Source organism: Sorex araneus, chromosome 1, assembly GCF_027595985.1.
Source record: "Sorex araneus isolate mSorAra2 chromosome 1, mSorAra2.pri, whole genome shotgun sequence".
Classification (NCBI taxonomy): domain Eukaryota; kingdom Metazoa; phylum Chordata; class Mammalia; order Eulipotyphla; family Soricidae; genus Sorex; species Sorex araneus.
Genome location: NC_073302.1, coordinates 7,109,517 through 7,137,422, shown reverse-complemented (window position 1 = coordinate 7,137,422; position 27,906 = coordinate 7,109,517). Strand labels below are relative to the sequence as shown.

General features: G+C 46.9%; 1 protein-coding gene across 10 annotated transcripts in view; it reads left to right on the top strand.

Annotated features, from left to right (window-relative positions):
- The window catches only part of GAPVD1 (GTPase activating protein and VPS9 domains 1), a 90,179-nt gene that overhangs the window by 16,589 nt on the left and 45,684 nt on the right, over positions 1-27,906 (top strand). For all 10 annotated transcript variants that reach the window (XM_055142460.1, XM_055142357.1, XM_055142418.1 and 7 more), the window contains exons 2-6: positions 16,685-16,902; positions 17,739-18,582; positions 22,372-22,458; positions 23,491-23,625; positions 24,716-24,905. In XM_055142460.1, the coding sequence (XP_054998435.1) occupies positions 16,718-16,902; positions 17,739-18,582; positions 22,372-22,458; positions 23,491-23,625; positions 24,716-24,905 (1,441 nt within the window). In that variant the 5' untranslated portion in view covers positions 16,685-16,717. The remainder of the gene's footprint in view (positions 1-16,684; positions 16,903-17,738; positions 18,583-22,371; positions 22,459-23,490; positions 23,626-24,715; positions 24,906-27,906) is intronic.

Sequence of the window (27,906 nt, the reverse complement as noted above, 5' to 3'; positions counted from 1 at the left end):
GGCTGTGTGCAAGGCAAACAACTTCCGCACCTTCCTATCTCTCCAGACATACCGACATTTTCTAGTCTTGATTGTTTAAGTAATTGCACTAGCATCTTCCAGCAGGGAAGATTGTCTTTATTTTTTGGAGAGTTTTGGTGGTGCCTCTCAAGAGCTATCTCTTACTCTTTGCTTAGGAGTAACCCTTATTGGTGCTTGGAGGACTCTGGTGTTGGGGATTGAACCAGTCACATGGTAGAAAAATGCCTTCTCCTTCTCTCTCTCTCTTTGGCTCTGTGCTCAGGGATCACTTTTAGTGGGCTCAGCGGACCATATGTGGTGCTGGGGATTGGACCCAGGATGGTTGCGTGCAAAACAGCAGCCCTACCCACTGTTCTATCGCTCTAGCCCCAATAGTATATATTTCTTAGCTCTGGAAAATTAGGAATATTTTGGATAAAATCAGCATTTGTTTGGTTTTTATGTATTTGCTTTTGTTTAGAGACTAGAATTTCGGTGTCATTACAATCTAGTGTTTTTCAGATTTTTATTTTTGTAATCTAGTGTAGTATTAATTTGAATTTTCAATACTCTCTGACTTTTAATTACTAGCATTTTCAAAATAGTGTGCCTTTCAGTTCTGGAATTTCAGGCTTAAGTCTAGTCCAGTTATTTTTCTACTTTTCTACAATGTTTTACTTTTGTTTCAAATATGTTTCTAAAAGTATTTTAAACTTGTAATGATTTAACATGTAACAATTTAACAGAACTGGATCAGAGAAAGATATTAAAGAAACACTTGTATCTTCTTTTTTTATTGATACACTTTTATTAATTTGAGGAAATAATAGCTTGATGGGCTCATGGTAGGGCGTTTTCCTTTCATGTGGCCGACCCATGTTCGATTCCTCCACCCCTCTCGGAGAGCCCAGCAAGCTACTGAGAGTATCGCACCCGATAATTTGGAAACTAATAGGTATTTTCTGCTTAAATTTGGTTGCTGTTCTTTGATCATTCTTTGGGGGGGAGGGTTGTTTTATTTTTGTTTTTGTTTTGGGCCACACCCAGCCATGATCAGGAGCAGTTACTCCTGGCTCTGTACTCAGAAATTACTCCTGGCGGTGCTTGGAGGACCATATGGCTTGCTGGAGAAGGAAAGCAGGTCTCTCTATTGCTTCAGCCCTCTCTTTGATCATTTTGGAACTGAGTTAGCAACAGATTGGCTGCTTTTACACTGCAGCGTTACTCTTCACCATGAGTAATTTATTAGTTATGCATAAATGTAAGCATCTATTTAGCACCTCTGCTAAGTAATGACTATACCAAGATGACTGTGTTCCTACTTCAGGAACTCAGAGTTTTCTTGAGAAATTCACTTTTTTTTTTTCAGTGTAAATCTTATTAGAGCGATGAGCTCAAATGAGGAAGTGTTTGGCAGAAGAATAACCAAAGGGTGGGGGAGGTGGTTCAAAGGACTGCATCATGTGCTTTGCATGTGTAAGTCCTGGATTTGAGCTCTAGAACTGTATGATCCCCTGAGTAACACTAGAACTGACTCCTGAGCACTGTGCGAGGAGTAGGCACCCTCCAAGTGTGGCCCCGGGACAAAGAGAAGATAGAGAGTAACTCATGAGATTCTTAGTTGACCGCCCCTATTTGAGTTGGAGTCTGATGCCCAGGAGAACTTTTTTTGGAGGGTGCCATAGTTGGAAGCTCAGGGACTACTGGCTCTGTGCTCAGGGAACCATGTGGTGCTGGGGATTGAACCTGGGCCCCCTGCATGCAAAGCCTGCACTCTAGCCTGCTAGCTCTCTGGCCCACCTAAGTGAGATTTTTTTTTTCTTTTTGGGTCACACCCAGCGATGCTCAGGGGTTACTCCTGGCTTTGCACTCAGGAATTACTCCTGGCAGTGCTTGGGGGACCATATGGGATGCCGGGGATCGAACCCAGGTCGGCCGCGTGCAAAGCAAACGCCTTACCTGCTGTGCTATCGCTCCGACCCCCCCTAAGTGAGATTTTTGTTGGTTAAATCTTTTGGCTGCACCCGGCAGTGCTCAGGGCTTACTCCTGGTTCTGCACTCAGGAATCACTCCTGGCAGTGCTCAGGTGACCGTATGTCATGCTGGGGATCAACCTGCATCAGCCGTGTACATGGCAAACACGCTGTGTTATCACTCTAAGTGAGATTTTAACTGGCCAGTGAGAGGAATGGGCAGAGGATTCTAAACAAAGGCCCTGTAAGAATCTGATCTATGAGAACCACTTGAACTTGTCATTAGTATGCAGTGTTTCACTGAGAACACAGCCCCTCTGAAAGCAGACCTTGTCAGTCTCTGTACCCGAGAGGTGTTTACCAAACGCTGGAATGAATGGAGTAAAAGCCGTGAGTTAAGTGAAGCTTCCTGTGCTTGTATCTCCAACGTTTGGAAAGAGATGAGCTTGCTGCTTTCAGTACTTGTTTTTTTAGATGCTGTAGTTTAATAAATAAATTCAGTGTGAAACTTTTACACCACTGGAGGGTTTTGTGTTTGGGGGGGCCTCTCTACCCAGTAGTACTGGGGTGGGGGCTCACACCAGCTCTCCAACCACACTCTGGAAGTGGCCCCAAATAGACAGCAAGCAATGAGCATGTTTCTGAGGCCCAGGAGAAGCCCAGTGACTGAAAATCCACCTGTAGTTGTCTGGCCGGTCTGAGGCTGTGAGTCCAGTTGTGTAGGCGCTTCGAGAGTGTGTGAGCAGGGCTGGGAGTTGACATGAAAGGCTGGAACACAGGCTCTGCACACAGACGGCCCAGCTTGATCCCTGGCACCACATGGGCCCCCCCACACTGCTGGAGTAGCCCCCAAGGATTACTGGGTGTGGTGCAAAACCAGAAAGAAACGAGCACTCGAGCACTGCAGTCCTGTGTGACCCCTGGTGAGCACTGCAGCTAAGAGATGTGTGAGAGCCACGGCCAGGTGGGCCCCTGCTGAGCACAGGTGCATGCAGCCCAGCCAGGCCTGTGGAGCCCCTGCTCGGCCCAGCACCACAGCCACAGCAAGGGGGGAGAGGATGGAAGCCTGCCCGGGCGTCAGTCTTGCGTTGTTTGTTTTTGGAGAACATCTGTTCTTTTTAAAAAAAATTTTTTTTGTCATTTTAGGAACTTCTGGAGGTGCTTGGAGGCTACTCCTTGGTGATGTTAGGGACCATACAATCCCGGGGGTTGCGCCCAGACCTCCGTATGCAGCACACATACTCTACCCTTTGGGGCATCTCCCTGACCCTCTCCATACGTACATATGTATAAAATCTCTCTATATTGTTATATTTGTTATATTTATACGTTATATTAATATGTAATATATATATTTGGGTTTATTTTCCAGCACTTAAATTATTTTTTTTCTTTTTGGGTCACACCCAGCAATGCACAGGGGTTACTCCTGGCTCTGCACTCAGGAATTTTACTCCTGGTGATGCTCAGGGGACCATATGGGATGCTGGGAATTGAACCCGGGTCGGCTGCGTGCAAGGCAAACACCCTACCAGCTGTGCTATTGCTCCAGCCCCTAATATATATATATATATATATATATATATATTTTTTTTAAAGGGCTAAAGAGAAGCTGGAGAGATGGTGCAGTGAGTCAGGTACCTGCTTTGCACGTGGTCAACCCAGGTTTGATCGCCGGCACCCCATATGATCTCCAAACCTTGCCAGGAGTGATCCCTGAGCACTGCTGGGTGTGGCCCGAACACACACACACACACACATACACACACACACACACACACACACAAGTGTTAAAGAGATAGTACAGAGGTTGCTTAGCAGGCTCTTGGCACCACATATGGTCCCCCAAGTACCTGCAGGAATGCATATGGATTAACACAGAACCAGGAGTGACTCCATGCACTGCCTGTATTTCCCAAATATAGATGTGTGTGTGTGTGTGCACGCGCGCTCATGTGTGTACACACACATATATTTAAAGAGCCATATGAAGTACAACTTAGAAAGCTAACATCTCTTAATTAAAGGCAACTTAAATATATAGTTTTACAAAATTATAAAACTTAGTTGCTGTTTGCAGAAGGTGCTGAATTTGAGGTTTCCTGCCCTTTAATAAAAGAAGATATTTGCAAGTGTTAGGGAACTGTTGAAGACAAATTGGCACCTTGCTTAGATTTTCCCCATGATGTAAATCAGAGAACACCTTTCCCATGAGTGACTCAGTGTCATTAGTGTCATAAGGGAGGAAGGGATGCACTTGGGTGGTGGGGTCTTCACACGGGGCTAGAGCCAAAGAGACCGGATTGGAATTGCTTGAAAATAAGCAGTTTGTTTGTTTGTTTGTTTTGGGACTACATCTGGCAGTGCTTAGGGGTTCCTCCTGGCTCTGCACTCAGGAATTACTCCTGGCAGTGCTCGGGGGACCCTATGGGATGTTGGGGATTGATCCCCTGTCAGCTGCATGCAAGGCAGACGCCCTCCCCCATTGTCCTGTTTCTCCAGCCCCACGAATCCAGCCAGCCGTTAGTGGAACCCAGACTTCTTCCTGTTCCTCTGCTGTGCTCACTGGGTCTTACGTTATGCTGCAGTGCTCTGGAGGTCAGTGTGGCTGTGGTGCTCACACACTCACCTTGCCATGGTGCTTGCGAGAGCACAGCCTTCAGACTCAGGGTTCACACTCTTGGCTAAGGGGGTCCCAGCAGCAGGACTGCAGTTGGCACGTGTGGGTGGCATTGGGGCTAGACCCATGCCCCGAGCTCTCTCCTCACTCAACTGTTCCTTCTGAGCATGACCCGAAAAGTATGCTGCTAGGTGGAAGTTTATATAAAAACTCTTCTCTTGGATGGCTGGGGGTGGGGACACATTATTGGCAATGCCCGGGGGACCAGGTGGTGCTGGAGGTGCCCCCACCCCCCATGCAGAGTCTGCTCTCCAGCCCTTTGAGATCTATCTCCCCAGCCTTCTTTTTCTCTCTCTCTCTCTTTTTTTTTTTTGCTTTTTGGGTCACACCTGGCGATGCACAGGGGTTACTCCTGGCTCCTGTCAGGAATTACCCCTGGCGGTGCTCAGGGGACCATATGGGATGCTGGGATTTGAACCCGGGTCGGCGGCGTGCAAGGCAAACGCCCTACCCGCTGTGCTATCTCTCCAGCCCCCCTTTTTCTCTTTATTTGCACGTTTATTTCCCCTCCCGTTCTTTCGTGCTGTGATGAGAGGAATCGCCCACACTTGGTGGCTTGGCGCGCACGCCTTGGTCACGTTGGCTGAGACACACACTGGGTTGCGGGCACTCGCCCACACTGGGCAGCGGCGTGCCAGAGATTGCACTCACTGTTGTGGCACTGGGTCCCAGCTGCGATGCCACCAGGACTGGACTTGCCATGTGGGGTGGTGCCAGGAACTCTTGGTTTGATGCTGGCAGGGCAGCAACATCGGCAGCCCCGAGGCTGGCGGCTCTGAAGTGGGTGTGGCTGGGAGCTGCTCCCCTCAGCGCCGGTGGGTGCGTGTGGGGGCTGGACGTGGTACTGGCGGGGCTCGCGGTGTGGCCCTCTCGGGCTCCCAACAGCTCTTTGCATTGTGGCGCTTAAATGGCCGACCTTAGTCGGGGCACAGCTCACAGCTGTGGTGCTCTCCCGGGTTGTGCGGCTGGGAGTCACCTGCCCACCGGAGTCACAGACGCCAGAGCCTTCGGCTTACGATTGCATGGTGGCCAGGATCGCACCCATGACGTGGGACAGTGCGTGTTCGGATGCATGTCCGTATCCCACAAGGCAGGCTCGGGCACTGCTGTGCACCCCTCCCCACCACGAGGGTCTGCCTGCTCTGGTCAGTCGGTCGGTGTGCAGAGCAGAGCTGTGCGCGTTTGGTCCCGGGAGGTGACTGGCTTTGATCTCTGATCATGGTGTGTGTGTGTAAAAAATATTTATATATAAACATGTTTTATACATTATATACAACACAATTATATATATTTAAATATTATAATAATATATTTATATATTTAAATATTTATGTATTTCAATATATTATGTATTTTTTTTGTTTGTTTTTGTTTTTGGGTCACACCCGGCAATGCACAGGGGTTTCTCCTGGCTCTTCACTCAGGAATTACTCCTGGTGGTGCTCAGGAGACCATATCGGATGCTGGGATTAGAAGCCGGGTCGGCTGTGTGCAAGGCAAACGCCCTACCCGCTGTGCTCTTGCTTCAGCCCTATATTATGTATTTTTAATGTATAACTATTTTATATATTTATATGTTCCTTTGTCCCTCTCTGAGAGCCCGGCAAGCTACCGAGAGTGTCCTGCCTGCATGGCAGAGCCTGGCAAGCTACCTGTGGCGTATTCTATATGCCAAAAACAGTAACAAGTCTCACAATGGAGACATTACTGGTGCCTGCTCAAGCAAATCGATGAACATCGGGGCTACAGTGCTACAGTGCTATTTCTGTATATATGGGGGGAGGCACACCTGGTGATGCTCAGGCATTACTTCTGGCTCTGCACTCAGGAATCACTCCTGGTGGTGCTTGGGGACACATATGGGATGGGGGATCGGGCCAGGTCGGCCGTGTGCAAGACATACATCTTACCCATTGTACTATCTCTTGCCCCAAGGAAAAAATATTTTTAGGGGCTAGAAAGATAGTACAGTGGGGAGGATGTTGACCTTGCACACGGTTGACCTGGCTTTGATTCCCTGCACCTCATCTGGCCCCTTGAACCCACCAGGAGTGACCCCTGAGCACAGAGCCAGGGGATTGAACCCTGAACACTGTTCAGTGTGATTAAAAAAAAAAAAAACCAAACACATCCCCCCCCAAGATAAAAAAAAAATATTTTAGTGTGATGGTTAATATTGTTGTTTCTGTTTTGTGAGGGGCGCCCAAGCAGGGCATGGGAACTTGGGCTTGCTTGATCCTGGGCCAGCTGTGCAAGCGGAGCGCTTCAGTGCTCAGGCCTTGTGAGGCAGTGCTGGGGCTGCTTAGGCTGGGGGCGCAGGGGCCCTCAGTGACGGCTGGGGGCGCAGGGGCCCTCAGTGATGGCTGGGGGCGCAGGGGACGGGCGTGTGCCAGGGATTGAACTCGGCCTTCCAAGTGCTCTGTCCATCTGCCCAAGCCTCCAGTGGGTTAAAACTCAGCAGTGTTCTACCAGATGCTTGTGGGTTCCTGAGCATCCTCTGATCTCTGGCAGGCCTTTTCCTGGATGCAGCCCTTAGGGATTGTGACAAATTTCAGTGTACAAACTTGTTTTTTTCAAGTTTGTATCTTTTTTTTTTTTCCTTGGTGGAAAAGATTGCTAAGGGTCAGGGGGCCTGGTACTCTCCTTGCAAGCATGAGGCCAGGACTCCACATCACAAAGTGGGGATCCATACATCACGACAGTGACAGTCACCAACGGGAAGGACGGGAGGAATAGTTGCTAGATTGGATGTTGGAGTAAGGGTGTGTGATTGAAAATGTTAATTATCCTTTATTTTTTATTTTTTGGTTTTTGGGTCACATCCGGCGATGCATAGGGGTTACGTCTGGCTCATGCACTCAGGAATTACTCCTGGCGGTGCTTGGGGGACCATATGGGGACCATCAGACCATAAGGTTTGATGCTGGGAATCGAACCCAGGTCGGCTACGTGAAGGCAAACGCCCTACCCGCTATGCTATTGTTCTAGCCCCATCCTTTCTTTTTTAGGACAGTTTAAAATTGACAGAAAAATTAGGGCTGGGGAGATGACTTCCTGGTCTGGCTCGGGTTACCTATAAATAGAAAACTTGAACAGCAAAGCAAGAACTGGTGATTCTCCTTCTGTAAAACGGTTGAAATACTGTTACATTTCAGACAGTTGAAACGTAAAATTCTCCTTCTGTAAAATGGTTGAAATAGTGTTTTTTTACCTTCGAATCCTTGAGTCATCATTCACTCATTCATGCAACAGTTGCTCACATTTGTAATATGTGCATCTTCCTTGCCACTTTTCTAGTTCGAACACTTCACCTTATCGGGGATGCTTGCTTATCAGGAGGTGGCAACCTTTCCCTGTGAAGGACCAGATAGTAATATTTTAGACTGTGTGGGGCCTAGGAGATTCTTTCAGCCTTGGAGGGGGCCTGTGCTTCTTGCTGGAAAGAAAGCAAGCTCCTGATGCTACAGATAAAAGGGCCAGCAAGAGAGAGTTCAGCGAACTGAGCACGGGCTTTACATGTGGAAGGGGAAGTGGTTTTGTCGGAGCCTTTACAGAGCTTGATGACCACTGAGTAGGATGGGTTGGACTGGGAATAACCCGCTTTACTGTGGGGTGTAGGTGGGGTGCAGACAGGGAGGGGGAGGAATTAATCTTGGGCCATCTTCAGTTGGCAGTGAGTGGACAGGGATCCTGGGAAAGGCAGGCCGGAGGTGCTGGCTTGGCTTTACACTTTGATGGTTCTTAGCGTGAGATGGATGAGATGGCCTGGGCACCGAGAGGAGAGAGAAAGGAGACAGATCCAGAGACTGACCAGGGTGGGGGACTGCAGGGAGAGGAGGGGAAACTGCAGAGGAGCCTGAGCCTGAGCGGGAGGACACTGGGAGGACATGGGCCATAGGGCTCAGAGCTGCTTCAAGGAATGGAGCGAGTGGTGACCCGAAGCAGGACGAGGAGTGAGAGTTCAGCATTGGCTACGCCATACTAGTTCTGGTGACCGGAAGATGGGCAGTTCCCTGCCGCCACCCTTTCACCGTTGCAGTGCCCAGAGGTTGCAGTTGGGTACTACAGTACACACTTGGTTCTCTGGCTTGTAAAGCATGTGCCCAGCCCTGTAGGAGAGTGAAGTTTTGCGTGGTGATGACAGGCGTTGCACTCGGTGTAGGGGGCCTCCGGCCTGCTCGATGCTGAGTCACATCCCTGGGCCCCAAGACTGGCAGGTTGGCTGGAAGGCTGGGGTGGGGACTGTGGGTTTGGGAACTTTTCTTCCAAAGAGTTTTCTTTTAACGGGAAGGAGAAAAATTGGAACAGAAGATGAATACATATGTTTAAAGATGAAAGCATAAGCATTTTTGCATACTGGGAATGATCCCAAGGGGAGCTATTGGAGTATGGATGTTATTGATAGATCGAGGGAGGAATTAGTAATCAAGTGAGCGTTGGCTTTAGCCAGGTGAAAGGCAGTTAATTCAAAGATCAAATATAGACCTCAAATGTAGGTCTACCTGTTTATCTCTCTCTGCAACCATCTATCCATCTGTTACCTATGAGCTGTGGCAGAGACCTTCCGGTTGGTTTAGATTTTCTAAGCAGAAGAAACTAATGAGGTGGGGGGGGGAGCTGGGGATTGGAGGAGAGCCGATGTCTGGGAGTGGTGGATGGACGGGACGTTGATAGTTTGCGGGCCACGGTCTGAGTCTAGAGTGACCCTGCATGGTGGGCATGTTTGCTTTCTCTGCCGTGGGTGTAGACCAGGAGTAGGCAGAATAGTGGATTTGCTGGGATTGTGGTTTAGCTCAGTGAGTGACTGCTGTGAGTATGTTCAAGGAAGTGATTCTAGTGATAGGTAGTGATTACACTAGGCAAGGAAGGAAGATGCAGGGACGGGGTAGAGAATGGTGGGATTAGTGTCTTGAAAGTCTTGGTGGATGGTCATTGGAGTGTTGTGTTGGAGGAGCGAGAGAGGTTGCAGTCAGAGCCTGTTGGTCACGACAGTGCTGACAGTCTTTCAGAGCTTGGATCATGAGATTTTACATTTTTTTTTTTTTTGCTTTTTGGGTCACACCTGGCGATGCACAGGGGTTACTCCTGGCTCTGCACTCAGGAATCACTCCTGGCGGTGCTCAGGGGACCATATGGGATGCTGGGAATCGAACCTGGGTCGGCCACGTGCAAGGCAAATGCCCTACCTGCTGTGCTATTGCTCCAGCCCTGATTTTGCATTTTCCTAGGGAACATATCCAGAAATGCTCAGGGACTACCAGCATCACAGAGTAATAGTCCAGGAATGGAAGTCAGGGCCTAGAATATTCTTGTGTGCTTGCAAAGGGTGGGGTGGGCATGCTGGTTGCACTCTAACTGGGACACTCACACAGGTACTCGCTGGGGCCCCATTCCTGGCCCTGGTGCTTGCATAGCTTTTACTTTAGTTGTACTGGCCAGGGTCACATCACCCACTGTGCACACTCCTGACGGGGGGAAGTAGCACCAGGGACCCCAGGGGTCCCAGACAGGAGAACTGCCAGGATCTATCTTGGCATATGCGAGCAGTGTTTGGGATTGAGTTCAAGCCTCCTGCTTCCAAGTCAGGGTCTTCAGCGTATGACCACCTTGAGACCCTTGGTGGGTTTTACTTTTTAAGGAACTTTGCCATACTCTGAAAATTTAAAGAAAAAATGGGGATGTACTTGGGAATCACTGTATTAGTGAAATAGAAATGATCATGTTGATTTTGGTGAGGTGAACCTGCTTGCATGTGCATTGAAGTAGAGGATTACAATCTTTTGGGTTGTTTTTGGTTGGGGGCCACACCCAGTGGTACCCAGGGTTTATTCCTGGCTTTTCACTCAGAGGTCACTCCTGGTGATGCAGGGGCACCTGGGCTCGAAGCTGGGTCAATCTCATGCAGGGCAAGCGCCTCACCTATTTTACTATCCCTCAGCCCCGGAGGAATAAGGTTTAAGTGTACTCTTGTTAAGATAGAATGCACTTACCATAGATTTTAAACCAATGATGAGAGGGGCTGGGAGATGTATGCATGAAGTACAGATGAAACACTTCTAGTCTAGGGCAGTGCGAGAGCGGGCACACTGCGGGCAAGTGCGGGCGTCAGGTGGACTTTGCAGAAGGTGAGGGGCATGGGCATGATCACCAGCAGTTGAAGAAACGTTTGTGCTGGGATAGTGTGGAACTGTGTAAGTGAGTTGTGGAAATAGTCAGAAAAGATAGTTTAGGGTTGAATTTTATTTATTTATTTGTTTATTTATTTATTTTTGCTTTTTTTGGGGTCACACCCGGCGATGCACAGTGGTCACTCCTGGCTCTGCACTTAGGAATTACCCCTGGCAGTGCTCAGGGGACCATATGGGATTCCGGGAATTGAACCCGGGTCAGCCGCGTGCAAGGCAAACGCCCTACCCGCTGTGCTATTGCTCCGGCCCCTGTTAAGATTATTTTAAAAAGGAATTAAGGTTAGAGATGGAAGGCTTCCCAGAGCATGTGGTTGGGTGGTAACTGAAAGGGAAGGAGTGGTTCCCAGTGATGGATCAGAGTTCAGTGAAAGGATCTCTGAGTCACTCCTGCAGAGATCTGGGTATGACACAGTGTACTGCTTCTAACATTGGTTCTCACCTGTGTGCCTTGGGCGTGGAGTATCTCTGAGACTCCGTTTTCTGAGATGCAAGTCCCTATTGTGATATTAGGGGTGCTAACTACTCCTAGGAACCAGGAGAGGCGCAGTTTCCACTGGTGTTTTCTCATGTGATACTCAAGTGTGGTATCGGTGCCTCCCTTATCATCAGAGTCGGAAACACCTACCCCACCTTCCCCACATATGGATGTCAAGGGGCGCCCCTGCCAGCGGTGCTCTGGGGAGCAGGGCCTCTCCTGGTGTCCTGGCAGCTGTGCTCGACTCTGGTGCTGGAAACCCGCAGAGCTGGGCCTGCGTCTGCTCAGCTGGTAGAGTCGCAGCTTCTGAAGTATTTTTCTTTCTCTTGACATCGCGCTGATTTGTCCTGCTCTTTCCATTCCCTCTGCGATAGTTCTTCCTTATCAACAATTTCTTTGTCTTTTCATCTGATCCCAGCCTTACCTCATCCTCACTGGTGGGCGAATGCCATGCATACTTGTTGGTGCTCAGGGGCTGCTCTTGGCTCCATGCTTGGGGGTCACTCCCGAGGACCGTGCAGTGCCATGCTGGGGACCCAGCCCGGGACTCCGTATGCAAAGCGTGCATTCCAGCCCATTGAAAACTGCCCAGCGTGCCCCACCCCCTCAAATGACCGGTTTATGTTTTCAAATATAAATTTAGTCCTGCTAATCAGTTTAAAACTCTTCCCATCACCTGCTCAGCAAAGCCCATGGCTCTTAACTTTGGCTTCTTAATCCCTTTTCTGCTCTGCAACCTTATCTCGTAATCCATTTCTCCCTCCTCCAGTGTAGGAGTCTTAAACATGCAAGCATACGTGTCCCGAACTACAGCCAGACATGTATCATTCTCTGTTCTATTTTGTTTTTTTGTTTTTTTTGCTTTTTGGGTCACACCCAGCGATGCTCAGGGGTTACTCCTGGCTTTGCACTCAGGAATTACTCCTGGCGGTGCTTGGGGGACCATATGGGATGCTGGGGATCGAACCCGGGTCGGCCGTGTGCAAGGCAAACACCCTACCCGCTGTGCTATCGCTCCGGCCCTCATTCTCTGTTCTTGATGCTTCTATCTCTTTGCATTTACTTGACTGACTTTGTCTCTGGACTTTTTTGTTCTTGCTGTTGGCCCATACCTGGCAGTGCCCAAGGGCTGCTCCTTGTCAGTACTGGGACCGGGGGGAGGGGGAGCGCATGCCGTGCCCGGGGTTGGTCAAATCAGGGCCTCCAGCATGGCCTCTTTCAGTAATCCTGACCCCACCCCCCACCCTCTTTACTGCTGCACCCATACTTGTCTTTTCAGACGTGGTACAGGCATCTAACTCTTTGGTCAATCTTTTTTTGGGCTGCTCCTCAGTCTTTTTAATAGCATAGTGGGTAGGGCATTTGCCTTGCATGTGGCTGATCCGGGTTTGATTCTTCCGTCCCTCTTGGAGAGCCCGGCAAGCTACCGAGAGTATCCCACCTGCACGGCAGAGCCTGGCAAGCTCCTTGTGTCGTATTTGATATGTCAAAAACAGTAACAAGTCTCACAACGGAGACGTTACTTGTGCCTTCTTGAGCAAATCGATGAACAACGGGACAACGGTGCTATAGTGCAGTGCTATACCTTAGAGAATCTTCTAGCATAATTCTAGTAACATTTCTGGCCTTGTCATGGGCTTGCATATCTGCCTCATTCCACTAGATGAGAGTCCTTGAGGATACACACTGGGCTTTACCCCTTTTTCTTTCCTAGCAGTCAACATATTGCTTGTACCAGACACAAAATAAATGTGGATGTTGTGCCTACATTTTATGGATGAAAACAAACCTGGAATTCAGAGAATATGCTTTATGTACCCAGGCACATTGATGAGCCTTAGAGATTATCGATCATTTGGTTTTTGGCCTCGCCGCATGGGGTGCTTGAGGCCGTTCCTTGCATTTTAGAGAGTCATTTGCAGTACTGTTTTCATTAACGATATCCTCATAACCAAAGCGCTTTGTGCTGTGGTTTTGTTCTAAGTTTATGTGGGCATGGAGCCCCCTGGAGGCTGTTGTAGGTCTCACAGGAAGAGATGAGAAGTCGCCTAGTGCTGATTGAGCCCTTCAATGTGTGTGCACGCGTCACCATTTTTTAAAAGTATACGATCCTTTTCTTACTGACCTAATAGTGACTCATCTAGGTGAACTAGACATCGTTTTAATCTTTTTGTTTTTGTTTTGCGGTCACACCTGGCAGGGCTGTGAGCTTATTCCTGGCTCTGCACTCAGGGATTACTCCTGGCAGGGCTTGGGAGACCTTGTGTCTGTGGTGCTGGGATAGAGCCCAGGTTGGCTGCATGCAAGCCACGCGCCCTACCTGCTGTACGGTTGCTCCGGCCCTAAGAATGTTCTTTTTGAATTTCTAAAATCAAATAATTAAAAATCGTTAAATCTGTTTCTTTAAATATGATGGCTTTAAATAAATATTATTTCCGAGGTTGGAGTGACAGTATACTTGGCAGGGCTCAGAGGCCACTTCTGGTGGTGGTGGGGGACCATATGGGGTGTCAGGGATCAAACCCAGGTCAGCCTCAACCTACCTATTGTGTTATTGCTCTGACCTCATTTTCTTATTCTTATGGTGCAAACATTCAGTTTTTGCTCTTAGAGCAATTTTTGCATGTAATCGTAATGATTAACATTTTTTGGTTTATTTTGGGTCACACTTGGCAGTGCTCAGGGGTTACTCTTGACTCTGTGCTCAGGGATTACTCCTGGTGGGACTTGGGAGACCATATGTGGTGCCAGGGATTGAACCTGGGTTGGCTGTGTGCAAGGCAAACAACCTGCCCACGGTACCTGCCATCTATTGATTCAGCCCCAGGATTTTTTTAAATTTTATTTTTATGAAGTTGTTCACAATAATTTATTACATTTAATATTCCAACACTGATTCCACCACAATTACACCTTCCCACCACCATGTTTAGAATGTTTCCACCCTGACCACAAAGCCTACTCCCAAAGCAGGACCTAAATGATTTATTTTGTATTGCTTGTTATGAATAATCCACTAAAAATTATCCAGAAACTTTCCTTAGAAGAAAGTGTGTGAAGATTGTTGTATTTCACCCTGGAGCCATTAAGCCCTTCTCTTGGTACATTAGTGGTGTGGAGTATGAGATGTTATGCAGCCGCAAATGTGGCCGCGTGCTCCAGAAATTCTAAAATTTTAAATATGGTGATAGAGCTGAGGTTAATGAATTAATTATTATTTTTTTTAACTGGATGGTGGGACTTTGGGGTCTGGAGTCATCTCAACAGCGTGTTGCTCTCATGTTGCTCTGTTCTGAGAGATTCATTTGTGAGGTACTCAGGATCATGGCTGTTAATGAGCTTATATGGCGCCAGAGGCAGTTTGTGGGCATGACTGTCAGGCTGCCAGAAGCACAGGGAGAAGTGGGAGGTTGCCCATTTCTGACTCTCTGCGAGCCCGGAGATGTTGTTCATGAGTCCCACATGCCTGGGTTTTTCAGTAGGTTCACCCAAGGATGAGGCTCGTCACAGCCTGTGGAAGTTGGCTCTGAGCATGGTGGTGATTGAGTTCTGGAGGTTTTTGGCTGCCAGGGCTCTGTTAGGGTGGGTGGGGGACTCATCTGCCCCCCTCCACTGCCCCGTAACTCTTAATGAGTGGTATTTTTCTATGTCACGACTATTTGCTGTCTAGACACAAGGTTGTATTCTGCTATCTGGACTAGGCTTTTTAGTTGATACAAAATATTTGTGGTCTGGCAGGCATTCTAGGCTGAGGAGTATAGCTTAAGTAATAATACTTTAAAATATGTGTGCTCTTTGGATTCCGTTTAGCTACTAGATAAATAAGAATTGTGTGCTTTCATTTATTCCTTTGGCAAATGTTTAACTTCTGCTGTGAATCAGGCCCTCTCCTCGGCCCTGAAATTACAGCTCTGAGAGAGCAAAACAGACAGGACACCACACTGCAAGCTGCAGGACAGGGCAAGTGCTGAAAAGGATGAACTAAAGGGATCGGAAGCGATACTTTCTATTTCAGAAAGAGTGTCCAGAAGGCCTTTCTGAGTAGACATTTGCATGGGCTGACTTGAATGAAGCAAAGGCTGTGGCCATGCAGAAACATCTGGCGAAACACTGGGGCAGTCAGTCACAGGGCTGTAGTGCTCTGGCGTCTGGCATGCTGGAGGCCGGGGCTCCATCCCTGGCACGGGGCATGGCCCCTCAGCGCTGCTGGGTATGGCCCCTAAGCAAGAGTAGTCTTCTCACTGGCAGAGGGGTCAGCAGATGGAGGGGTCTGAGGACCAGGCATGCTGGATCTGCTCAAGCAAGGAAGTCAGCTTGTGTGGGTCTGTGAGCGAGAATAGAATGGCAGAGGCAGAGCACGCAGCACCGTCAGATAATACTCGAAAGTCTGGAATAAGCTGGGATGGTTTGTAGTAGGGGAATAATGTGAGCCAACAGAAGTTTGAAGGACTTGCATTAGGATAGACTTTTAGAAGCACGGAGAGAAGCAGGACGTGTGTTAGGAAGTGGCAGTCATGGGCCGCTGGTGACTGTGAAATGAAAGGGAGCAGTTGCAGAACCTCGCAGACTCCAGCCACTTTCCTGGGAACTCTTCTTTTTCTTTTTTCTTTAAATTCCTTTTGTTCATTTTGGTTTTCGGTTTTGGGCCATACCCAGTGGTACTCAGGGCTACTTGCTCTGTGCTCAGGGGTCACTTCTGCTCAGGGGACCAATGTGCAGTGCCAGGGATTGAACCACGGTCAGCTGTATACAAAGCAAGCTCCTTAACTCATACTATCTCTCTGGTGCTTTTATTTTGTTTTTAAATTTTATTTATTTATTTATTTTGGCTTTTTTGGGTCACACCTGGCGATGCACAGGAGTTACTCCTGTCTCTGTACGCAGGAATTACTCCTGGTGGTGCTCAGGGGACCATATGGAATGTTAGGAATTGAACCTGGGTCGACCGCATGCAAGGCAAATGCCCTACCTGTTGTGCTGTTGCTCTAGCCCCTGGTGCTTTTATTTTTAATTTTTTTCTATATTGAAATTATAATGCTTTTGTAATGAAAGGATTATTTTTATTTTTATTTTTTTTGGTTTTTGGGTCACACCCGGCGATGCACAGGGGTTACTCCTGGCTCTTCACTCAGGAATTACCCCTGGCGGTGCTCAGGGGACCATATGGAATGCTGGGATTAGAACCCGGGTCGGCCGCGTGCAAGGCAAATGCCCTACCCGCTGTGCTATCGCTCCAGCCCCAAAAGGATTATTTTTAAGATTGGAGTTAGCTATGATCCTGTGTGCTTCCTAATTCATGTGATTTCCTATTCTTCTTAATTTTGGAAAATTATTGACATAATTTTAACATTTGTTTTTTAATTCTTAGTGATCAACCTTTGGATCCTTCCCACATTTGAAGATGGTGAAACTGGATATTCATACGTTGGCCCATCACCTCAAGCAGGAACGCTTATATGTAAACTCTGAGAAGCAGCTCATTCAAAGGCTCAATGCAGATGTACTTAAGACAGCCGAAAAGTTGTATCGGACAGCATGGATTGCTAAGCAACAGAGAATTAATTTGGATCGACTTATTATAACCAGGTAAGAAAAAGGCTTGTGATTTTGTGTTGGAGCCATACCCAGTGGTGCTCAGGGGTACTCCTGGCTCTGCACTCAGGAATTTCTCCAGGGGGTGCTTGGGGGACTGTATGGGTTGCTGGGGATTGAACCTGGGTGAGCCGTTGGCAAGGCAAGTGCTCTACCCACTGTCCTGTCTCTGGCCCAAGGAAAAGGGATTTAAAAAAAAAAAACAAAACTTTTTTTTTTTTTTTTTAATTTTGAGTGGGGTGTGGTGGGTGGATTTGGGTCACACTTGGCAGAGCAGATCTTCCTCCTGCCTCTGAGCTCAAGGGTCATATTTGGTGCTGGATACTGGACCACGGTCGGTTGCATTTAGGGCAAGTGGCTTAACCCCACACGCTCTCTCCAGCCCAGGATAAGGTTTTGTGTTCTTAGTTTTTCTTTATTCGTGGCCCACACCTGGCGGTCCTGGCGGCTTCTCCTGACTCTGTTCGGAGATGCTGGGGAACGAAGCTGCGCCTCCGCATGCAGAGAATGCGAGGCATGTGCAGGAGACCTTGCGCCATCCCTCCGGGCCTTAATCTTACCAGCTATTACAATTCTTTCCCAAGGGAGTTCATTTCCCACAAAGTATATGGTTTAAGGCTTTGTCTTTCCATTTTTAACTCCTTTGAACTTTGTGATTTTTTTTTTAACATTAAAAGACTTGATGGCCTAATAAAAGATGTTAGGAATTCAGAGTGATTTCATTGCTGAGACTATAGTCAGCTCACATTTCTGTTTCAGTCTAGAGTATGTATCAGAACATTGTTGCTGTTAATTTTTTTGTTTTTTAATTTTGCTTGTTTGCTCATTAGTGCGGAAGCATCCCCCGCTGAATGTTGCCAGCATGCCAAGATTTTGGAAGATACACAGTTTGTTGATGGATATAAGCAGTTGGGATTTCAGGAGACTGCTTATGGAGAATTCCTGAGTCGATTACGGGAAAACCCTCGGCTCATTGCTTCCTCGTTGGTTGCCGGAGAGAAACTCAATCAGGAGAACACACAAAGTGTTATTTACACAGTCTTTACCTCCCTCTACGGTAACTGCATCATGCAAGAGGATGAAAGCTACCTCCTTCAGGTTTTGAGATACTTGATTGAATTTGAACTTAAAGAAAGTGACAACCCTAGGCGACTTTTGAGGCGAGGGACTTGTGCCTTCAGCATCTTGTTTAAGCTTTTTTCCGAAGGGCTCTTTTCTGCCAAGCTCTTCCTCACCGCCACTTTGCACGAGCCAATCATGCAGCTGCTGGTTGAAGACGAAGATCACCTGGAGACGGATCCGAACAAGCTCATTGAGCGGTTTTCCCCAGCTCAGCAGGAAAAACTCTTTGGAGAAAAAGGCTCAGAGAGATTCAGGCAAAAGGTTCAGGAGATGGTGGACTCCAATGAGGCCAAGCTCGTGGCTTTGGTGAACAAGTTTATCGGCTATCTCAAGCAGAACACGTACTGCTTTCCACATAGTTTGAGGTGGATCGTGTCGCAGATGTACAAAACCCTTTCCTGTGTGGACAGGCTGGAAGTAGGGGAGGTCAGGGCAATGTGTACTGACCTCCTGTTGGCCTGCTTCATCTGTCCTGCAGTTGTCAACCCAGAGCAGTACGGGATCATTTCTGATGCTCCCATTAACGAGGTGGCAAGATTTAATCTGATGCAGGTATACTTTTTGCTGTGGCATCTCCTTATAAGTCAGTTGATAATACAGAAACTGAGGGTAGTAGTATATTTTTTTTCATTCCTTTTCTTCCTCAAACTGCCATATGTGCTTCATATTAATAAAAGCAATCATTGGGATTTTTTTTTTTTTTTTTTTTTTTTTTTGCTTTTTGGGTCACACCTGGCGATGCACAGGGGTTACTCCTGGCTTTGCACTCAGGAATTACTCCTGGCCGTGTTCAGGGGACCATATGGGATGCTGGGAATCAAACCCGGGTTGGCCGCGTGCAAGGCAACCAACGCCCTACCCGATGTGCTATCTCTCCAGCCCCAATCACTGGGATTTTGAAAAATCAGTTTTGGCGGTTGCCCAGCAGTGTTCAGGGGGCTGTGCCTGGCTCTATGCACAGAGGGCCATAGTGGGTGCTCAGGATTCAAACTGGGGTTAGCCAGTGCCTTAATTCCTATATTATCTCCAGCCCAGCATTTTGAAATGCCAGCCCTGAACACTGCCAGGTGTAGCACCCATACTAGTGACTCAATTTTTGTTTTGTTCTTATAAAACTCGGTTACTATATATGTAACTATATATGTATATATATATGTATGTATGTATATATGTATATATACATATATATATATATATATCTTCCACCCCGATCTCCCATTTTCCAGTAGCTAGGCAGTCACACCCATTGACTGTCCCTGGTGCCATGTAATCCCATCAACGGCCAACATCTATAGACTGTAAGACCAAGCTTTGCGGCCACGCGACATCTAATAGCCTCATTCTCCCTTAGTTCTCCCTCTTGGAGAACCTGACAAGCTACTGAGAGTCTATTGCCCACTTGGGAGAGCCTGGCAAGCTCCCCGTGGCATATTTATATCCAAAATACAGCAACAGATACATACATACCTCTTGGAGAGACCAGCAAGCTATTGAGAGTATCCCACACTTACGGCAGAGCCTGGCAAGCTACCCGTGGCGTATTCGATATGCCAAAAACAGTAATGATAGGTCTCATTCCCCTGACCCTGAAAGAGCCTCCAGTCGTTGGGAGAGGCTGCTAAAATCTCAGGGCTGAGTGTAATAGAGACGTTACTGGTGCCCACTCGAGTAAACCGACGAACAACGGGATGACAATGACAGTGACAGTGACTATATATGTATGCTTTTTGATGTCTAGGGTTGGACCTAGGACTTCAGGTATGTGAGGCATGATGCCTTCTACTCTAATGAGCTATATCCCCAACCCTATCATTAATTTTCAAACAGTGTCTATGAATGCACGGTTAGTTCTCTTTTCTGGATTAAGGCCATCATCCCTTTTCCATCATTGCAAAATCCAAAATGATGGAAAAGAAAGGATCATATATATATATATATTTATTTTATTTTATTTTTTGCTTTTTGGGTCACACCGGAGATGCACAGGGGTTACTCCTGGCTCTGCACTCAGGAATTGCCCCTGGTCGTGCTCAGGGGACCATGTGGGATGTTGGGATTTGAACCTGGGTTGGCCGCGTGCAAGGCAAACGCCCTACCCGCTGTGCTATCTCTCCAGCCCCATGGAGCATATAATTTTTGGTAGTAAAACTTCACCTGAACAAATACTGGGCTGTTGGTATTTGTTGCTTATTCCTTTGACTGCTAATGAATATTCATATATTTTCTGCAGCCATGTTCATACGTTTGATTATAGGACATTCCCCTGTGCCTTGGATTTGTTACACACAGCACTCACCTGCCTTTCTAAACTCACCAGACCCTGCTCTGTTCTTTCTCTCTTGGCGGTGCTGGGGATCTAAGGAACCCAGGGTGTTGTGCTTGGCTAGTCCCACACTGCCAATCCGGATCTTTAGTCCTGAGTCTTTGATTCTGAGTGCTGAAACTCAGTCTGGACCTAAAAGTTTCAGAAAAAGAATTTTTGCATCTACATTGGCATTATTTTTGCTACTGTACTATTTTTATATTACTAATGTTCTCTTCTGGTTTGGGGCCATACCTGATGGTGCTCAGAGCTTAGTCTTGTGCTCAGAGGTCTCTCTTGGTGGTGCCTGGGATACCTGGGCCGTCCACCTGCAGAGCAGTTGCTATACTGTCTCTCTGGCCCCTACTTTACTTTTTATTTATTTCTTTTAAGTGTGTGTGGTGGGGCGGGGAGTTACACCCAACAGTGCTCAAGGCATCTTCTAGGTCTGTGCTCAGAGATCACTCCTAGCAGTGTTTGAGGGCCCACTGGGGGCACTGGGGATTGAACCTTGGTTGGCTGCATACAAGGCAAGAACCTTACCCACTGTGCTATCTCTCTGGCCCCATTCATTATTACTGTTCTTATTATATTTTTGTTTTGTTTTGGGGCCACACCTGGAGGTGCTCAGATCACCCCTGTCAGGGTTTGGGGAACCATGTAGAATGCCAGGGATTGAACCTGCATCAGGCACCTGCAGGCAAGCTCATTTCCTGCTGTACTGCCTCTAGCCTCTATTTTATTCTTTCTCTCTCTTTCTTTCTCTTTCTCTCTCTCTTTCTTTCTTTTTGCTTTTTGGGTCACACCTGGTGATGCTCAGGGGTTACTCCTAGCTTTGCACTCAGGAATCACTTCTGACAATGCTCACATGTCCATATAGGATGCCAGGGATTGAACCCAGGTTGGCATGTGCAAGGCAAATGCCCTCCCCTCTGTACTATTGCTCCAGCCCCTATTTTATTATTTCTTAAGAAAATTTGTAATTATATCAAGATTTGTAAGTATCTCAGAATACTATGAGGAGGTTGGGTTCCTCAATTATTTGTGAATAATTTTTCTTTTCTAATGTTTTTTTAAATGATTTAATTTTTTAATGATTTTTAAAATTTTTAATGATTTAAAAATCAATACTTTTTAAAATTAAAAAATGTTTGGGGCTGGAGTGATAGCATAGTGGGTAGGGCGTTTGCCTTGTACTCAGCCGACCCAGGTTAGAATCCCAGCATTCCATATGGTCCCCTGAGCACCGCCAGGGGTGGTTCCTGAGTGCACAGCCAGGAGTAATCCCTGTGCATCGCTGGGTGTGACCCAAAAAGCAAAAAAATAAATAAAATTTTAAAAAAATGTCTTTAATGATGATATGTTCTATCATGTTAACATGCTTTGCAGTTAACCATATAAAAATCCCTTTTAAAATAGCACTGTAGCACTGTCATTCTGTTATTCATTGATTTGCTCGATTGGGGAGCAGTTAGGTCTCCATTGTGAGACTTGTTACTATTTTTGGCATATTGAATATGCCACGGGGAGCTTGCCAAGCTCTGCTGTGCGGGCGGGATACTCTTGGTAGCTTGTAAAATAAAATGAAAAAAATTTGTTAGCTGTGGAAACATGAAACTTTATTTTTATCATGTACTTGTTTAAATTTTGTCATTCCAGTAGAAATTTAACACAGTGTCAGCATATCTCTCTGTTGGTGCACACTTGAATGTGGCTTAATTAATACGAAACGCAGCACTGGCATCAGAAAAAGCTGATCGAAGCAAGATACGCATCTTACTGATTTTTAGTTCTGTGTCTTTTGGTCCACACCCAGCAGTGCTCAGGGGTTCCTCTTGGCTCTGCACTCAGGAATTGCTCCTGGCGGTGTTTGGGGGTCCATATGGGCTGTTGGGGATCAAACCCCGGTTGGCCATGTGCTTGGCAAATGCCCTCCCACCGTGCTGTCTTTCCATCGAGATGTTTGGAATGAACGGGAGGCTTCATGGGAAGCGGGAAGGCCCCAGCTCAGCGTCTCTCTCTCTCTCCCCGCTTTGCAGGTTGGCCGCCTTTTGCAGCAGTTAGCGATGACTGGCTCGGAAGAGGGGGATCCCCGGACAAAGAGCAGCCTGGGAAAATTTGACAAAGTAAGCATGAAGACGGTGCAGTGTGAACTGATGGTATAGACACTTGCCAAAGTGTGAGCCTAATTTTTCTGTTCATTAAGTATTGCCTCCAGGTAATTTATCAATGAAATATCCGTTGCAGTTAACTTGTGGTTTGTGTGTAAGGTATTGGCCCGGCAGCATGTAAAAGGTGTCATAAAGCTAACAGGGTCTCCAGGGAAGGAGAGACCCTGGTGATTGGTGGGGTGGTGAAATTAGTGCATGGGAACTACCAGTCACAGCAGGGAAAATCACAGAACCTCAGTGGGAAAACAAACCTCAGTGGGAAAATAACCAGGTCTCATTTCTAGAAGCGTCAAGGAGATGCCTTTATAACTAGAATCAGAGAACTATCAATGCTCTGTTTTTTAAGTTTGATTCTTTAAAATGTCACAAAGACAAGTGAGTAAATGAATCACCAGAATTGTAGCTTTTATTACCAAGCCTTTTATTACTGGCTAACATTTGTACCATTGTTTCACTTAGTAATAAAATTTTAATTATATTTGGAGTAGGCTGTGCATTCATCCTACGGGGAAACTCAAAGGTGATCCAGTGAAATTTCCCTTTCATCTCTGAATTCTAGTCTACATTTCTTCCTTAAAAGGTTCTTTTTGTTGGGTTTTGAGACACACTTGGCTTTGCTCAGGGCTTACTCCTGGCAGTGCTTGGGGGACCATCAAGGGTACCAAGGATCAACCGTGGGTCAGCCACATGCAAAGCAAATGCTGTACTATTGCTCTGGTCCCCCTAAAAAGGTTCTTGATATTATTTTGTGTGTTTTTCGAGATTCCCACTTCTGATCTCCCACTCACCCCTTCCCGCCCCTTTCCTGACTGGTAGCAGAGAGATCAGTCTTTCATTGCTCACCAGATTGTCTTGGAGCTTATTCTCGATTTATAAAGAATTAGTTTTCTCCAATGTTGGGTTGAATACAGTTTTCAGAAATGCTGTCTGCTGGCTTACCTTCTGCTGTGTAGTGGGGGTTTCACTGTGATGTCCTTGCTGTAACAGGGCTGCGTTGCTGCTTTCCTTGATGTGGTCATCGGGGGCCGTGCAGTGGAGACGCCCCCTCTCTCTTCTGTTAACCTTCTGGAAGGTTTGAGCAGAACCGTGGTTTATATCACCTACAGTCAGCTTATAACTCTGGTAATGACTTCATTTTTATTGTCTTAAACTTTTAAAAAAAATCTGGCAGGGGGACATGTAGGTGGGGGATACCTGGACGAGGGTGTGGCGGGGATGGGACATGTGGTGCCTGGGACGGAACTTGAGTCTTGCGTGTATTATGTTAAGTGTGTCCTCTTCCTCTTGTATGATCTCCCCAGCCCTGTGGCTTTATTATTATTTTTCACTTTGGTGGACTGGGGTGAAGGTCTGGGGATCTCTCCTGACAATACTTTGGCAACCAGGCTCAACAGTTCTTTTTGTTCTGTTTTTGGGCCACACCTGGCTCAGCTTAGGGATCACATTTGCTGATGACCTGGGGACCATATGGGGTGCCTGGAATTGTACCCGGGTCAGCCGTAGGCAAGGCGGCCCTCTCTTCAACCCTGAGACTCGGCTGTCCTGTGCGTGAACCCAGTAATGCTGTGCTGGCCATCACCAAGCCCCCTCTGGAGCTTCCACGGCCACAACCAGTGGTGCTCAGGGGGGCTACCATGACGGGGACTGAACCCACGTGCCCCGACCCCAAGGGAGCTCTCGCTTGCCCCCATGACTTGTTTTGTCTTTGTTTCTGGGCTACAGCCAGCAGTGCTCAGGGATTCCTTTGGGCTCTGTGCTCAGGGATCATTGCAGGCAGGGCTCAGAGGACTGTATGGGGTTCTGAGGATTGAACCTGGGTCGGCTGCATGCAAGGTGAACACCCTCCCTACCTTCTGTACCTGCTAGGCTCAGTCCCAGACTTTATTATTTGTTTATTTTTGGGGTTTGTTTTGTTTGGGGGATGTGCCTAACTTTACTCGGGGCTTACTCCTTGCTCTTCGCTAAAGGATCACTCCTGGAAGGCTCAGGGCAACCTTATAGAGTGCTGGGGATTGAGCCTGGGTCGGCTGCATGCAAGGCATATGCCCTACCTGCCGTGCTATTGTTCTAGCCCCCAGACTTTTTAATAGGATTTTCTCAAAAGTTTTTTACTTAAGCCTGGGCAGAGACAAAGATGAGTACATCGTGTGTGAGATAGATACCATGGTTGAAAATTTATCTTTGCTAGCTGATAGCCTTTTTCTTTTGCCAGGTGAATTTTATGAAGAGTGTGATGTCTGGAGATCAACTGAGAGAAGATAGAATGGCTCTTGACAATCTGTTGGCCAATTTACCCCAGGCAAAGCCAGGGAAAAGTAGCAGCTTGGAAATGACTCCCTACAGTACTCCCCAACTCTCGCCAGCAACGACCCCCGCAAATAAGAAGAATCGATTGCCTATAGGTAAAGAGGACTTCCTGTATTGAGGTTCTCCCTTAAACCTAGTATTTAACAACTTATGTTAGGTTCAGTATTTTAAAAATAATTTGGAAAAATCTTTCTGTTCTTGTTTACAAATACTAATTCAGTTTCATAAAATCCTAATGGTAAGGTAAGGTTTGTCAGTAAATTTTAATCTTACCTAGACATTCTTTTTTATAATTAATTTGATTGTGTGTTTTTGGGTTGTTTTTGGGCCACACCCAGCAGTACTCAGGGCTTACTGCCTTTGTGCTCAAAGATCACTCCCGGAGCAGAGATTGTACCTGGGTTGGCTGTGTGCAAGGCAAGTGCCTATCTGTTATACTATCTTACTAGCCTCCATGCTACCCACAATTTAGATCTGCTCATATTTTAGAGTAATACTGTAGTACTGTCATCCTGTTGTTTATTGATTTGCTCGAGCGGGCACCAATAAGGTCTTCATTGTGAGACTTGTTACTGTTTTTGGCATATCAAATATGCCACAGGTAGCTTGCCAGGCTCTGCCGTGCGGGTGGGATACTTTTGGTAGCTTGCCGGGCTCTCCGAGGGGGACAGAGGAATCGAACCCGGGTTGGCCGCATGCAGGGCAAACGCCCTACCCACTGTGCTATCGCTCTGGTCTAAGATTTTAGAGTCTTTTCTTTAAAAAGAATTTAAAATACCATTTAAGTCCTTTTAAAAATTATCTAGTTTCTCCTTTGTACAAAGTTTCAAATAATCATAATATGATAAAATGATACTTCAGATGTCTCCTCCAGTGTGCAATGGAAAATGGTGACTTTTCTGCCATTGGTGTTAATAATCAGTCCTTTGTTAACTTTATAAAATAAAGCAAAGGTTTTATTTGATTTTGTCAAGAGCATTTAAGTATTAGATTGCAATGACAAAGCAGGTTAATCTCTATAAATAGATGGGTTTAATTTCATTTAGTACATGTGTGCACCTGTGTGCACCCACTTGCTCCATGTGGGTATCTACCGTGTGCCAGACACTGGTAAGAACTTATACCGTGTTTCACTCAAGCCACACAAGGTCCTGGGATAGTTGGTATCGTTACTCTCTTGCTAGTTGGACACTGGGCTACAGAAACCATTAGGACAGCCTAACTCTCAACTTTGGGGTCAGAAGTCTAAGTGAAGGGAAGAGGCCAGTACCTGGTGTCCTAAGCGTGTAGGGGCCGTGAGGACAGAGCTGGTGGTCATGGACAGAAGCAGGTCCTATGGCACGTGACTGGACAATCTCGAAGGGAAGACTGGAGTTTTGAATAAACTAGAAAGAATGGTTTTAGGTTCCCCCTCCCCATCTCTTTTATTTCCCCCCCTTTATTTCATGAGGAAAGATTGTTCAGGCAAGGGATCAGGTTCTTTATTGCCACTGTTTTGGGGCCTCCTGTGTGGTGCCCAGAGGACCTAGGGGCCACCCCTAGCTCAGCCAACTGGGTCACCAGGCTAGCAGTTCAGTGCTGCCCTGCAGTGTCAGCGACTACTGGGCCTCACCCTGTGACGCTCGGAAGGCCATGGGGTGCGGGGGACTGAATCCAGGGCACGTGCTACCACCCCTGTATTGTTTCTTTTTTGTTTTTCCCTGTGCTGGACATTGAACCCAGTATCTTGTACGTGTAAGAGTGGTCCCCGCTGCCCAGATTTTAATGGTATTAAGGTGCTCAGCAATAGTTAGTGAGCATGATTAGGTATTATATCTCATATTCTGAAGAATGGGATTTCTTTTTTTTTTTGCTTTTTGGGTCACACCCAGCGATGCTCAGGGGTTACTCCTGGCTTTGCACTCAGGAATTACTCCTGGCGGTGCTTGGGGGACCATATGGGATGCCGGGGATCGAACCCGGGTTGGCCGCGTGCAAGGCAAACGCCCTACCCGCTGTGCTATCACTCTGGCCCCCGAAGAATGGGATTTCTTTTCTGGAGGCAGGGCTGTTTGGTCCACACTCAGTGGCGTTCTTCTGGGTCAGTGCTGGGGTTATTGCCAGCAGTGCTCAGGGGACCGTTTTGGAATGAGGTATCAAATTTGGGGTTTCAGCATGTGACACAGATGCTCTAGCCATTGAGCTATCTCCCTAGCACTGGAATTTAATTTTTAAACTTCCAGGAGCAGATTTGTTAGGCATTGTCAGTTTCTGACTTTTTCCACCCCGGAAAAGTCCATGTTCTCCCTTGAACACCTCTCCCCTCCCTCCCTCCCTGTCTCCCTCCCTCCCTCCCTCCCTCCTTCCATCTCTCTGCCCCGTCTCCCTCTCCTCCCTCCCTCCCTCTCACTCTTTCTCCTCTTATATATCTTTAAGTAAATTTCTTTAAATAAAGTTATTTTATTTCACTGAAAAGAAAAAAAAGATTTGTTATTTAAAAAAAAAAACTAATCTACCTTGCATTTTGCCTAATATGGAATTATATCAACAGGAATGTACCATTATTTCTTTAAGGCTTTGAGACTTCGATTTTTGTCATTCCCCAAGTAGTAATTTTCAGAATTAAAGTAGAAAACATGTTGTTGTTTTTTTTTTTGTCGGGGGTGCCACACTGGGCAGTGTGCAGGGCTTATTCCTGGCTCTGCACTCAAGGATCAGTCCTCGTGGGGTTTGAGGACCCTGTGTGGTGCCTGGGGTCAAACCTGGCCTGGGTGTGTGCAAGGCAGGCACCTTTCCCGCTCTACGATCTTTCTGGTAGCCTGACAAAAATGAAGTTTTCCTTTCAATATGCCATGCTAGGGACTGTACCTGCCTCTCACGCGGAAAGCACATATTCCTCTCACTGACCTGTCTCGCCAATTCTTACTCAATTTTTAATACTACATGCAACTTATACTTTATTACTATGAAGAAGTTAACTTTTTTTTGGTAAACCAGAGATTTTTTCCCCTCGTTTTTCACTCCTATACATTAGTTCTTTTTTTTTTTTTTTCTTTTTTCCATTCAGAAGTTCATTAAGTATATGAGATGGCTGAAAAGTAAATTTCAGTTGTTTGG